This window comes from Boleophthalmus pectinirostris, unplaced genomic scaffold (genome assembly GCF_026225935.1).
Source record: "Boleophthalmus pectinirostris isolate CB_2022bp ecotype Guang Dong unplaced genomic scaffold, ASM2622593v1 HiC_scaffold_6, whole genome shotgun sequence".
NCBI classification, from domain to species: Eukaryota; Metazoa; Chordata; class Actinopteri; order Gobiiformes; family Gobiidae; genus Boleophthalmus; species Boleophthalmus pectinirostris.
Window position 1 is genome coordinate 3249313 of NW_026571447.1, and position 14378 is coordinate 3263690.

General features: G+C 40.8%; 1 protein-coding gene across 3 annotated transcripts in view; it reads right to left on the reverse strand.

Annotated features, from left to right (window-relative positions):
- bag6 (BCL2 associated athanogene 6) overlaps positions 1 to 14378 on the reverse strand; it is a 43487-nt gene that overhangs the window by 16456 nt on the left and 12653 nt on the right. The window contains exons 4-11 of one of the 3 annotated variants that reach the window (XM_055164026.1): positions 10826 to 11043; positions 10649 to 10705; positions 9978 to 10100; positions 8089 to 8255; positions 6483 to 6615; positions 3160 to 3366; positions 2461 to 2686; positions 885 to 947 (exon numbers count right to left, since the gene is read on the reverse strand). In XM_055164026.1, coding sequence (XP_055020001.1) covers positions 885 to 947; positions 2461 to 2686; positions 3160 to 3366; positions 6483 to 6615; positions 8089 to 8255; positions 9978 to 10100; positions 10649 to 10705; positions 10826 to 11043 — 1194 coding nt within the window. Of the gene's footprint in view, positions 1 to 884; positions 948 to 2460; positions 2687 to 3159; positions 3367 to 6482; positions 6616 to 8088; positions 8256 to 9977; positions 10101 to 10648; positions 10721 to 10825; positions 11044 to 14378 lie in introns of all 3 variants that reach the window. The other 2 variants (XM_055164027.1, XM_055164025.1) reach the window with 2 other exon arrangements.

The window sequence follows — 14378 nt, forward strand, 5'->3', positions numbered from 1 at the left end:
CGAACCCTAGAAATGTGTTACATCAACAGACTGTTTATCTGTGAAGAGAAATTCTGCACTGTAATTATTAGAACACTGTAATTACTAGACCCCAACCCATTAATTATTTTATTGTTAATTTTATTGTTAGTCACTCTCACCTTTTTGTTGAAAATGAAATGCCTAAACAGAATGAAGGCTCTTATTGATCACAGGCTCCTAAAAATACACATACACGTACACACCCCCAGTGTGCTCATAACTATTAATAACCATTAATGTTGTAGTTTAAATATATTTTAAGACTGAAACAAAATTAAACAACAAAGGAGGTTGTGAATAGCCTGACTCATCAGCTGGTTTTACTTCGTTTCACTTCGTACATACAGTCTGACCTTGCAGCCTTAGAATTCGTTTGCTTGATGGTAGGCGGGTACTTTTTATCATTTAACCCATCACTGCTATTTGGTCATGATGTATGTAATGCGCTGCTAACGGGGCTAACTGGTATATTAAGCTTTTCCCAAACCCCGTAGGAAGAAGGACAATAAAGTCTTTCCCCTTGATGAAATTCACCAAATATTCTCTTTATTCCGGCTTTAAATTCTCGATCTCGGGAATCATTGACAACACTGAATGTCTGGCTCTTTGCTGACTGGCTGGTGACCCAACTTGAACTTCTGGGGTTTTTGCAAACTATGTATTGTATTTTGATTCCTGACCTAGTTGCTGGAGAGAAATAAAATTGAGTGGAGGCACTAGGTGGCGCCAGCCTGGCTAGGTTGTGAGTTAGAAAGAGTAAATAATGCCTGAAAAAGTCCAAGTATATAATAACAGTAAATCAGCAATAATAATGAATAATGATAAAACGCAACAAAAAAAACAAAAGCACTAGCTCTGGTTACCTGGCTGTCCTGGCATCTGTGGCCCGGGGGCTGGTCCAGGTCCTGGGGCGTTTCCACCTGGAGCTGCAGAGAGCACAGGACAGAGGAGGGTTTAGACTCCTGGATCTTTCCACAGAATATATATGTGAAAACAGCACAGACGGCAGAGGCTTGAGGCAGCAGAAAGAAGAGTGTGATTTTAGTGGTTATATGTGCCATTAAAACTTTTCAGCTGTGATTAAACCAAGAGAAAAAGCATTATTTATAATCTATGCTCTGTCTACTGCCTCCTCACACACACACACATAAGTTTATGTTTAAAATCACATGTTTGAACAAATATTATGCATTCTTTGTAATGTTATTGGCCTTTAAACATGCTCTTCAGCATCTTTGCCTTGGTATTTCAGGTTCAAAGCTTAAAATCATTATTATCTTCAGGCAATAAAATCCATGTTCTCACAGATACGCTCCACGTACTGGCAAACGGAGTTAGGTGGCCATCTAATGGGACCACAGGGTTAGTGGGTTAGTGATCCCCATGTCATGTAGGCATGCAGTTCTAATGAATGCAATCAGAGGGCAAAAATGCTCAGATTTTGATCTATGGACTTTTACTTGTGAAGTGACAATCCTGGGAAATACAAATGGTGTGTTTTTAGAGCTCAGAGGGGGAGACTTACTAAACAGGATACATTAAACCAGCATGAGTACAGAGCAATATACAACTCCAAATATAGTGATGAAGGAACAATGTTATAACATGGTTAAAAGCACAAGTAAATGTAGCATAATATATGTCCTATAAAGCATATACTTAAAGTTTAAAACATCTCTGATTCAATTCTGTCAACTGGACAAAAGTTATAGCGTGAAAATGTTTCAGTGCTCATCCAAGCCAAGCTTCAGTTGTGATCAGGTTTCTGGAGTGACACGGCCTTATATCTGTCTGAAGAGATGAGCTGACTCAGTCCAGCTGACAGTTGTCCAGTTGACAGAATCTTTCTTTTGCTCATACCTCATAGATCAGGCGACTGACGGATTACACAGACACAAATCTGATAGTTTAAGCACATATTTTTAGTTTTAAAGGCCATGTTTGTAGTTTCCAGCTCATAACTGACATTTTAAAGGGCCTGTATTACACTATTTTCTGATGTATGTTATAATATTGTTTGTGCATCAAAAGCATACTTGGAATTGTGTTTTTGCATCCACTGTGTTTTTAAACTTCATACACCTTCACTAGAATAATTTGGATCATTTCAGTTCTGACAATCTCAACTGAACTAAAGCTTTTTAAAGGTAAAAAGAGCTGTTAACTAGAAAACTACCACTACATGACATCACAAGGTGAAACAGAGCATTTTGAGATTTGGAGATACAGACAGACTATTATTACTGATCATTCAAATATGTGTGAAGGAAACTCCAGGTATGTTTTTGAGGAGGGAACAACATTGTAACATGACTTACAGCTCACAAGAGTCACTTTAGTATAATATAGGAACTTTAAAGCACATGTTTATAGTTTAAGCACATATCTATAGCACATGTCTGAGAGCGTGAACAGCTCGGGGCTGCAGGGGCCACACACCGTCCGCGTTCATCTGCATCAGAACCAGCGGCACGGCCTGGTGGCTGATCCTGATGACCCGGGGGCCACCAGCCTGCCCTTGTGCAGCCTGCTGATTGGACGGGGAAGTCTGAGAAGGAGGGGCTTGTCCCTGACCTGCCTGCTCCGACTGGCCGGTCGCTGGAGGGGGAGGGGCTTGTCCATCAGTGCTGTTGGCTGCGACAGTCACTGTGGCACCCAAGTTCATCTATGGAAGAGAAACATGGGAATTAGTAATAATAATACAAATACAGAACTGAAACAAACACAGGAAAAGGTTTAATCTTATTTCTGTTTTCTCTGACTGGAACAGGCTTCTGGTTAGGAAATACAACTTGTTGTTTTTTCAGCTTGTCTGGGATCATGAACTTTAGACAAAGAAGAAATGTTAACAGGGCCTAAAGTCAAACTAATATTCTCATAATAGTATTAGGGCTGACAATCAACATTGAGTATAATGCTTAAATTTAAACTACTGAAACACTATTTCTGCACTTTTGAGGTTAACTTTCTGCTCCATTCAAGTTGTGTGGGACACTTGAATCTCAACCAAGACATTTACAGGCCCATTTCAGCACATTCCTGGTGCACTGTTAAACTATTGTCTGAATATTGTTATAAAAAAAGGCATTCATTTTGTTAATATCATCCATTCCTAAGGCACATAAGAGTGGTGCGTACTTGCAGAGGGATGGGTGGGTGCATTGCTCCAGGCAGCGGTGCACTGAAGGGGGCGCTGTAGTGGGAGAAGGGCCGCACCACATGGAGGTGCCTGGGCACTGGACTCATCAGGTTCAGCCTCAGGTCGCTCAGGGCAACCAGAGCGTTTCCAAGGAGACGTAAACACTCCCAGGTCAGAGTGAGTGCACGCTGGTTCTCCTCTCTCTCCTGTGACGGAAATACAAAAACATCATTAAGTAAAAGCCAAATTGTCAAAGAGTGATTTTGTTAGATCTCTGAAGCTAAGCAGGGCTGGTCTTCGTTAGTACTTGGATGGGAGACCTCTCGGAATACTAGGTGCCATAGTGGGGTGCTCATGGTTCTAGTGCATGCTAACATTTGTTGAGGCAAAACATTTCACCCACATTGCCTGGTCTGAATGTGATGTGTGAGTGTTGGTGGTGGTGCAGATTGTAGCTGTGGCTAAAATAGTAATAGTAATAATAATAATAATAATAACTTAACACTACAGAGCATGGAGGGAATGAAAAATGCACAAAATTGTAAAGTGGCTTTGAGCATCTGGGAAAGCAGAATATAACGGCACACTCACACTAAGACTTTAGAACCGTGCTGTGCCCAAACACGATTGTGTAGGGTTCTATGTTCCGCACTCACACGTACACAACTGAACCGGGCCATGGCCAATGACATCACACGGTGCTGTTTGTTTACATGTTGTGCAGCAGTGCTATTGCTTTTTGTGAAGAAAAATCCAGCGGCATGAAACATCTATTAAATAGGGTGGTAGTTATAGGTCTGTTGCGATACACGCTCCTCCGTGAGTTTATGGATATAATAGCAGCTCAGAGCAGTGAGGACAGCTGGAGATGAGGACAGAAGGAGCAGTGAGGACAGCTGGAGATGAGGACAGGAGGAGCAGTGAGGACAGGAGGAACAGAGAGGACAGCTGGAGATGAGGACAGGAGGAACAGTGAGGACAGCTGGGGATGAGGACAGGAGGAACAGTAAGGACAGCTGGAGATGAGGACAGGAGGAACAGTGAGGACAGCTGGGGATGAGGACAGGAGGAACAGTGAGGACAGCTGGGGATGAGGACAGGAGGAACAGTGAGGACAGCTGGGATGAGGACAGGAGGAACAGTGAGGACAGCTGGAGATGAGGGCAGGAGGAACAGTGAGGACAGCTGGGGATGAGGACAGGAGGAACAGTGAGGACAGCTGGAGATGAGGGCAGGAGGAACAGTGAGGACAGCTGGAGACGGCGCTGCAAAACTTTCGCTGTCGCTGTCCCCAGCCGATTCACTGTGTGTTCTAGAGCGGACTTTATTCACTGTTTTCCTTGTATGAATGACATCAGAGCACCTGACAGATTGTATAGTGAAGTCATGCATATGCACGTACATGAGCAACTGTGCTGGGCTTTGGCCCACCTCCTCTATTGCACTCCCAACTTACACTGATGCGGTATTATCTATTATAAAAATGAAAGAAATGAACAATGCGTAAAAAAATCTACTGCTTCGTGCAATACATGTTTCTCCTATGCTCATATATGTATGTATGTATGTATGTATGTATGTACAGTCTCTGACAAAAGTCTTGTCGCTTATCCATTTTGTAGAAACAAAAGCTTATAACCTGACTTTAAATTAATCGATTGGTTTTAGAAATGCCTCATATGAAAGCTAAAACCCTCCCAAATTATGCTCAATATACTAAAATAAATTTGCTTCAATGAAGAAAGATTGATCATTTAATGAACACAGAAAGGTGAGATTTTGGCAAGACAAAAGTCTTGTCGCCTTGTCATATGATGCACCCAATCCTAGATTACAGCCTCACCTGTGATCAGTTACTGATCAATCAATTAGTGGGTGTGTATAAAAAGAAGCCCAGCACACCGGACCTTCACATCAACTGCAACTTGACCTCTGACAACATGACTAAGATCCACCCTGAGACCAAAGCGTTAATTATCAAGAGGCTGAAGACCAGATCCACTGCTGAAGTGGCTGACACCTTTAATGTGTCTCAGCGTCAAGTACAAAGAATAAGAAAAAGATCTGAAATGACTGGAGATGTTTTTGACAAGCCCAGGTCCAGCAGACGCCACAAGACAACTGCTCAGGAGGACCGTTTGTTGGTTCGAAAATCCAAGGCCCCTTTTCCACTGCAGCAGACTCCACCAGGCCTGGTCACCTCAAGTCCCTGTGTCAACCAGAACAGTTTGTAGAATTCTGTCTCGAAATGGCCTCCATGGACGAATCAGTGCACAGAAACCAGCACTAAACAAAAGGCAATTAAAAAAACGTGTGGCATTTGCCAAGGCCCACAGCCTGCTAAAAGGACGGACACTGGAAAAGTGGCAGAAGGTGGATTTCTCAGATGAATCCTCGGTCGAATTACATCACAGCCGCCACAAATATTGCAGGAGACCTACTGGAGCCCGCATGGATCCAAGATTCACCCAGAAAACAGTTAAGTTTGGTGGCGGAAAAATCCTGGTCTGGGGTTCCATCCAGTATGGGGGTGTGCGAGACATTTGCAGGGTGGAAGGCAATATCAACAGCCTAAAATATCAAGAAGTATTAGCTCCTCTTACATTCCCAACCATAAAAGGAGTCAAATTTTGCAGCAGGATGGTGCTCCATCGCATACTTCAATCTCTACATCAAAGTTTCTCAAGGTGAAGAAGATCAAGGTGCTCGAGGACTGGCCAGTCCAGTCACCAGACATGAACATCATGGAGCATGTCTGGGGTAGAATGAAAGAGGAAGCATGGAAGACAAAACCAAAGAATCTTGATGAACTCTGGGAGGCATGTAAGACGCTTTCTTTGCTATTCCTGATGACTTCAACAACAAATTGTATGAATCATTGTTGAACCACATGGATGCGTCCTTCAAGCTCATGGAAGTCATACAAGATATTAAATATGGATCTCACAGCACCACTACTTAATTCACTGACGTTATGCAACATATTTTTGTATTTGAAGTAAATTATTTGTTCAATTTTCGGTAGGCGACAAAACTTTTGTCTTGCCAAAATCTGACCTTTCTGTGTTCATTAAATGATCAATCTTTCTTCAGTGAAGCAAATTTATTTTAGTATATTGAGCATAATTTGGGAGGGTTTTAGCTTTCATATGAGACATTTCTAAAATCAATCGATTAATTTAAAGTCAGGTTATAAGCTTTTGTTTCTACAAAATGGATAAGCGACAAGACTTTTGTCAGGGACTGTATATATGTATGTATGTATGTATGTATGTATGTATGTACGTACGTATGTATGTATGTATATGTAGACAGGACATACTGTGTTGTTGGTGTACTCTGCGCTGGTGGCTGTCTCCAGAATAGTGTGTGCTCTCTGGATGAAAGGCTGCAGTCTCTCCTCCACCCTCCTCAGCTCCGTCAGCATCTCCGCCAGCTCTGCAGGGCTGGGGTGGCTTTAGGTGAACAAATACATATTCCTCACTGAACATGTGTTTAGAAAAGGGGTTTATCTATCCATTTCCCAGTCAAGGTAATGTATGTTTTTTATTATTCATCATTATCCTTTTCCAGCTTTTGAGTTTTATTTATTTTATAGCTTTATTGAGAACACAAATGAATAGATAAATAAACCAATATATGCTTCTTTGTTGACATTAAATGCTAATGAGGTCAGTCTATATTCCAGTTTCAAATATTAAAGTGGACATATGATGCCTTCTTGTAGCTTTAATTCCTTTTTAAACATACTCTCCATATCTGGAATTTCTAACTTAACCCTCTCCAGGCAGCTAAATGCCAATTACCTACTATTTTATGAGCTTTTTTACTCAGGAGCCTTTTTTCCCATCCATGCTGATAAATGTGGATGATGCAGACTGTGCAAGAATGGCTACACGCAAATGGTCTGCTAGAAGTGCAAAGTACTTTTGTGCTTTACAAAGGGTAAAAAAAATGTTCTTGGAGTACCACACGAAAAAGTGATCTATACCAAGTTGTTCTGCCACTGTAAAGTACTGTTACACTGTGCTTTTTGCTTTCATTGTTATGAAAAGTGGTATACAAATTAGCATTCATATCATTTTCAGTCTTCAGTGTTAATTTACCGCACCGGACCAAATCTGCAACATCCCAGAACACACTGGATGTGAAGGTCTCTCTCAAATAAAAGTCTGGATTGTATATTACTACTCCATATGATAATTTTACCCAAATATCAGATATATTTTCCTCTTACTAAAACTTAATTTGAGTCTGAGAGGGTTAAAATAATGTCTACATTTGTAAAAGCTCAACTTAAAACTAGTATTGAAACACCACCAGTCAAAAGTTTAGACACACTTTCTCATTCATTGTTTTTTTTGTCTTTATTCTTACAACTTTCTACTTTTTAGATACACATAGAAGACACTAAATATTTAGAGAAAGATATATGGAATTATGTAGCAAAGGAAAAAGTAACCATAACTCAACAATTTTTTTTATATTTTAAATGCAAATCCTCTAAGTACGATTTCACTCTTATCACAATTCATGTAGACTTAGTATCTTCATAATATCTTTAAGAAGTAAATGGTGACCTGCTTTTTCTGAGAGTTCATACTTGTCTATGATTGGTTAATTCCACCTGTCACTCACTCAGAGCCTTAGGAATGGTGACCAATAGGAGAAAAAGGTGGGGAAAAGAACACCAAAGACCAGACCAGAAAAGCTGATATCATGATAAAATTTTTATCACTATACCTCCCAGCCCTAACGCATCTACATACAAATCTCATAATCAGTTGTGTTACTCTGACAAGACATTAAAACCTCTGGACCCCAAATCTGAGTCATGGTCAAACCCAATCTATAAATCTTGCTCTAATTAGAATAGTCACAACTTTTGACCTTCATGTAAACCGAAACTGAAACAGGCTGTGTCTTACTTGGGCCCTGGCTGAGGCGTGGGTCCCTCAGATGGAGCAGTGGACGAGGGTGGAGGAGGGGGGGTGGAGGCAGGAGGAGACGTGTCCATGGGCTGCACTGAAGGAGAGGAGCCAGAAGAGGGCGCTGTGGCTGCGTCTGTCTGAGAGGATGCGTCACTGGAGCGGCTCTAAACACACAGGAAACAGGAGTGTTAGAGACAGAACCTGTACATGGAGTCAAACACTGCTCACATTTCATCATAAGACCAGGGTTCATTTTGACAAGAAATTTTTATATAATTTTATTCCCAGTCTTTTGTAGTCATATATATTTTGTGTTAGTCTTTTTAGTAAAAAAAGTGACTAAAAGTACCTTGGATATTGAGTTTGTCTATGGTTTAAAGCTCTGCGAAAGAGGAACATGGATCTACTCTCCACTTTCTGTTTCATTCATATATATTTTAGTTTTCTTTTATAAAAAAAATACTGTTTTTAAAGAAGTACTACAATCACAGTGTTTCCCACAGACCAAGTAGCACTGATTTTAAAGTTTAGTTTGAACTTTAGATTCTTTAACATTCAAAGAATAAATTACAAAGAAAAAAAAATAAAAAATAAATCTTGATGTTTTTATTTCAAATACGTATCTTAAGATCTAGCTCAACCAATATTAACTTGTTCTTGTAACAATTATATGATAATACAAATTAAATATATAAAATACTATAAAGGCCTAAGAAACTACAACAAGGCAACAAAATGAAATAATGAAACACCATTAGCCTATTTGGTGCATGGGGCATACAAGCTTTCAGAACACCTCTTTTTATGTGGCTTTCTGAAAAATAACTTGAGTGCCTCCTTGGGTTCTGGGCCATTTATTGCACAGTGGAGAGCACAGGCCAGGCTACCCCTGGATTGCGCCGGGCTTCGTTACAGTACCAAGTGTCAGGACAGGCCCGGAGGTGCACCTGCGTAGACCATCGGGTGCTGGGGTTTAGGGAGTGACCATCAGATCAAAGAGAGGACTTTTAGGTTTAAACCAACTGGATTTTAGTGTCAGTGGCAACCCAAATAATAATAATCAGATAACACCATATTTTTCGGACTATAAGTCGTACTTTTTTCATGGTTTGGGTGGTCTTGCGACTTAAAATGTTCAGACTGACAGCCACGAGAGGGCGCTCTAGGCTTGTGTGTCAGTTTTCTGCGCATGTCTCCTGCAGAAAAAGCCGCTGTCCTGCTGGACATAGTGAAATGTGTGGCCAAAAACAGTAATCGAGCAACATAAAGAAAGTATGGAGTGAGCGAGAAACTTGTGAGGGACTGGCAGAAAGCGGGAATGGAGAACACAGCTTCACAGTAACCAGGAGGGTGCACCATGCCTGGACTTCTGTGACAACCAAAGTTGTGCAGAGTTGCTCAGAAGTGACACCGAGAATGAAGAATTCAATGGATTCAATGGATTTAGTGATTTGGAGTGAGATTGAGAGTTTGGTAAACTTATGTTCTGTTGTTTATGCTATAGTTATACTGTTCATATGTTACGTTAACATACCAGACGCCTATTCAGCCTGTTGTTCTTTATTCTATTGTTATTACTATAACTTGCCTTTCAAGATTAAATGTCACTTCCTGGTCTCTGATTTTATAAAATAAATTTCCCCTTTTTCTTCTTCATGATGCATTTTTTTGGCCAGTGCGACTTATACTCCGAAGCGACTTATAGTCCGAAAAATACGGTAATCACCATGAACCATAAAAACTAATTATAATGTAAATAACGTAGTTATTAAAGATTTAATATTTATAAAAAGAATGTAATATATAATTAGGATGTTCAGATTGCATAAGGTAAGTGGAGTGCTTCTGTTTTTCATGTTTTAAGACAGAAAAAGTCTCTGTCTCACCTCCATTCGACTGATCATCTCGTTGACATCTCGCAGCAGATTTTCAGCCAAAACGAGCCTCAGTCGCGGTTCACTCTGCACCGGCTGCTCCATATCGATGTGCACATTCACTGAGCCGTTACTCTGCACAACATCAAACAACACGACGCACTGTCACTCTTTGAAACCCAACGGATTATTATTATTGTTTTATGAAGCTCAGTGACCGACTACCCCCTGCTTCTGGAACTAAATTTCCCATTCATTTTTCTCACAGACATTCTGAAAAAAATTTATATACAATGTTTGAAAGCTTGCTTGGTGATAATCAGCTACGTGGTAACTTATGACCACAAGACCTTTAATTTGATTTCAAATCTCAAACTTCTTAAATGACTTTAGTTATTAAAACTTGCAGAATCTTGCGTTTTAAACAGCGTCCACGTTATGGATATTAGTTAGCACATAGCTGGTTAGCCTGAGTGAGTAAGTCTTAATATTTACATTTTTCGCTATGTCTATGGGAAAAATTATTGAAAAATATTCCGGAAGCAGAGCAAAAGGGCACTGTTGAGTTCCATTGTCTTTCATTTTGCTGGCGAAGAGGAATTACATTACAATTACAAGATGTGTGAAAAGGTCAAACATGCACAGATAATTGCGAACAACATTTCAGGAGATGTCACTCATACCCCGGTGGATGTGGTCACTCGCGCGTTACGTGCGGAATCTCCCATTCCGGACACCATCTGTTGGACAGACATCTGAAGGAATCAAAACAGAAAACGTGTTCAGCCTGCACACAGTCGTGGGAAGACTGTACTGTTGCATCCATAATGAACACTATGGATTTGTCATTTGTCTCTCACCTGTATTTGCTGTGGGTCCATGATATTGACTGGCAGGTTGAATGTCCCAAGCATCACATAGCTGTTGGCATTTCGATCGTGTGGTGGTCCCTGTGGCACCCCCTGCTGTGAGGAGGAGGAGCCAGCACTATCAACGGGAGAGGCGCCAGAGCCGGAGCCGGGCTGAGAGGCCGGTGGAGGGGCTCTCTCCACCAGGTGAATGACTTTACCCCCAACATCTGAGAAGAGAGAGCAGTTCAGACTAAACACCTAAACTCCACCCGCACCCACATGTCAGACAGAGCCGCTAAACTGGACACTACCTGAAGGACTAAAGGGGAGAGTGAGGGGGGAGGAGGGGCGGTGTCTGGAGGACTAAAGGGGAGAGTGAGGGGGGAGGAGGGGCGGTGTCTGGAGGACTAAAGGGGAGAATGAGGGGGGAGGAGGGGCGGTGTCTGGAGGACTAAAGGGGAGAGTGAGGGGGGAGGAGGGGTGGTGTCTGGAGGACTAAAGGTGTTTCTGTTTGTATCAGAAGGTGTTTCTGTTTGTATCAGAAACACCTGTATGTGATCAGTGCAGTGCTGTGTGATGTCACTAACTACTTGAAATTGCACAGGCCACTGGAGGGAGCACAAACTCTTTGGCCATTTTTCAGCTGAAAGCTGCAAATTTACAGAGTCTGCCAAGTTGCCAAAAAATGACTAGGAACAATAAACAATGCCAAAGAAATTGCCTATAGTGTTTAGTTCCACTTTAATATGGAAAATATTTGTCACCGCATAAAGGCTTAGAACAGGAAGTTCCTTGTACACTTCTTCTTTATACAATGTCTCATCTGTCATTTTTTTTATTACAGTGAAATCCCTCCTAAACAGCAGAAATGTGGTTTATTCTTTGGACAGTCCCTAGTGCCCCAGTCCTCCCCCAGATCACAAAATACATTTTCAATAAATATTCAATATAGAGGAGAGAAAATACAGTTCAGTAGGAGGCTAATCAGCTAGAATGTTGCACAAGAAAGATTTATAATCTATTTCAGAAACTTCACTTTTGAAATCACAAAGTAATAAAAATACACAGCCAAATTATAGGTTTTAATGATGATATTTGGTCTAAGAATAATCATTCATGGATCCTAAACACAGCGGACTTTGAGGTGCATGGTAGGATAATGTATTCATAGAACATATATGTTTTACTATATATAGTTTTATGTATTTTAGCATGAGAGTGCCTGTGTGTGCGTGTGTGTGTGTGTGTGTGTGCGCACATGTGGGTGAGTGCATGTGACTGTATGGGTGGCTTGTTCGTGGTGGGTGGATTTGGGCTGCTGTGCGGTTTGGGTGGGTTGAAGGAAATGAGGGAGACTGACAGTAATTCTGAGGACAAATTTGGCGTTGGTAAACATGCTTCTTCCCATAATTCGAGGATGCTGATTCCATATCCTTGATTCATAGTTTTAAGACTGCTAATTTGAATAATAGCATAGCAATTAAAGTTCCCTTTATATAAATGGATTTCATAAAATGTCCAGAATATATACATACATAAATACAGTCCCTGACAAAAGTCTTGTCACTTATCCATTTTGTAGAAACAAAAGCTTATAACCTGACTTTAAATTAATCGATTGGTTTTAGAAATGTCTCATATGAAAGCTAAAACCCTCCCAAATTATGCTCAATATACTAAAATAAATTTGCTTCACTGAAGAAAGATTGATCATTTAATGAACACAGAAAGGTCAGATTTTGGCAAGACAAAAGTTTTGTCGCCTACCGAAAATTGAACAAATAATTTACTTCAAATAGAAAAATATGTTGCATAACGTCAGTGAATTAAGTAGTGGTGCTGTGAGATCCATATCTAATATCTTGTATGACTTCCATGAGCTTGAAGGACTGCATCCATGCGGTTCGACAATGATTCATACAATTTGTTGATGAAGTCATCAGGAATAGCAAAGAAAGCGTCTTACATGCCTCCCAGAGTTCATCAAGATTCTTTGGTTTTGCCTTCCATGCTTCCTCTTTCATTCTACCCCAGACATGCTCAATGATGTTCATGTCTGGTGACTGGGACTGGCCAGTCCTGGAGCACCTTGATCTTCTTCACCTTGAGAAACTTTGATGTAGAGATTGAAGTATGCGATGGAGCACCATCGTGCTGCAAAATTCGACCCCTTTTATAGTTGGGAATGTAAGAGGAGCTAATACTTCTTGATATTTTAGGCTGTTGATATTGCCTTCCACCCTGCAAATGTCTCGCACACCCCCATACTGGATGGAACCCCAGACCATGATTTTTCTGCCACCAAACTTAACTGTTTCCTGGGTGAATCTTGGATCCATGCGGGCTCCAGTAGGTCTCCTGCAATATTTGTAGCGGCTGTGATGTAATTCGACCGAGGATTCATCTGAGAAATCCACCTTCTGCCACTTTTCCAGTGTCCGTCCTTTTAGCAGGCTGTGGGCCTTGGCAAATGCCACACGTTTTTTTAATTGCCTTTTGTTTAGTGCTGGTTTCTGTGCACTGATTCGACCATGGAGGCCATTTGGAGACAGAATTCTACAAACTGTTCTGGTTGACACAGGGACTTGAGGTGACCAGGCCTGGTGGAGTCTGCTGCAGTGGAAAAGGGGCTGGCCTTGGATTTGAACGGTCCTCCCGAGCAGTTGTCTTGCGGGGTCTGCCGGACCTGGGCTTGTCAAAAACATCTCCAGTCATTTCAGAACTTTTTCTTATTCTTTGTACTTGACGCTGAGACACATTAAAGGTGTCAGCCACTTCAGCAGTGGATCTGGTCTTCAGCCTCTTGATAATTAACGCTTTGGTCTCAGGGTGGATCTTAGGCATGTTGTCAGAGGTCAAGTTGCAGTTGATGTGAAGGTCTGGTGTGCTGGGTTCTTTTTATACACACCCACTAATTGATTGATCAGTAACTGATCACAGGTGAGGCTGTAATCTAGGATTGGGTGCATCATATGACAAGGCGACAAGACTTTTGTCTTGCCAAAATCTGACCTTTCTGTGTTCATTGAATGATCAATCTTTTTTCAGTGAAGCAAATTTATTTTAGTATATTGAGCATAATTTGGGAGGGTTTTAGCTTTCATATGAGACATTTCTAAAACCAATCGATTAATTTAAAGTCAGGTTATAAACTTTTGTTTCTACAAAATGGATAAGTGACAAGACTTTTGTCAGGGACTGTACACAAAATCAGATAAATATTATAACTAAGATAGAAATCACCACGTGACTCCTAATTAGCATACTGGAACAAATACAATATATAGCTATATTGCTCAATTTTATTCCTAGAAGTCATTTATCACTTTTTCCACAGCTTTCATTCTTTATTGAGAACAGAGCCGATAGTTATTTACTGAAATGTTGTCATACAATACATGTGACGGAGTTACTAGTTATTCATACTGCGGTGGTGGAGAAAAATGGAAAAGTGTGTTTGTTTGAGATGTTCCATGTTCAGTCCTTCCTATGGAGATTGTATCATTTGCCAGAAATCTAGAGAAGAATCAAGAATCAAGACAAGAACATTTACAGAGGAACA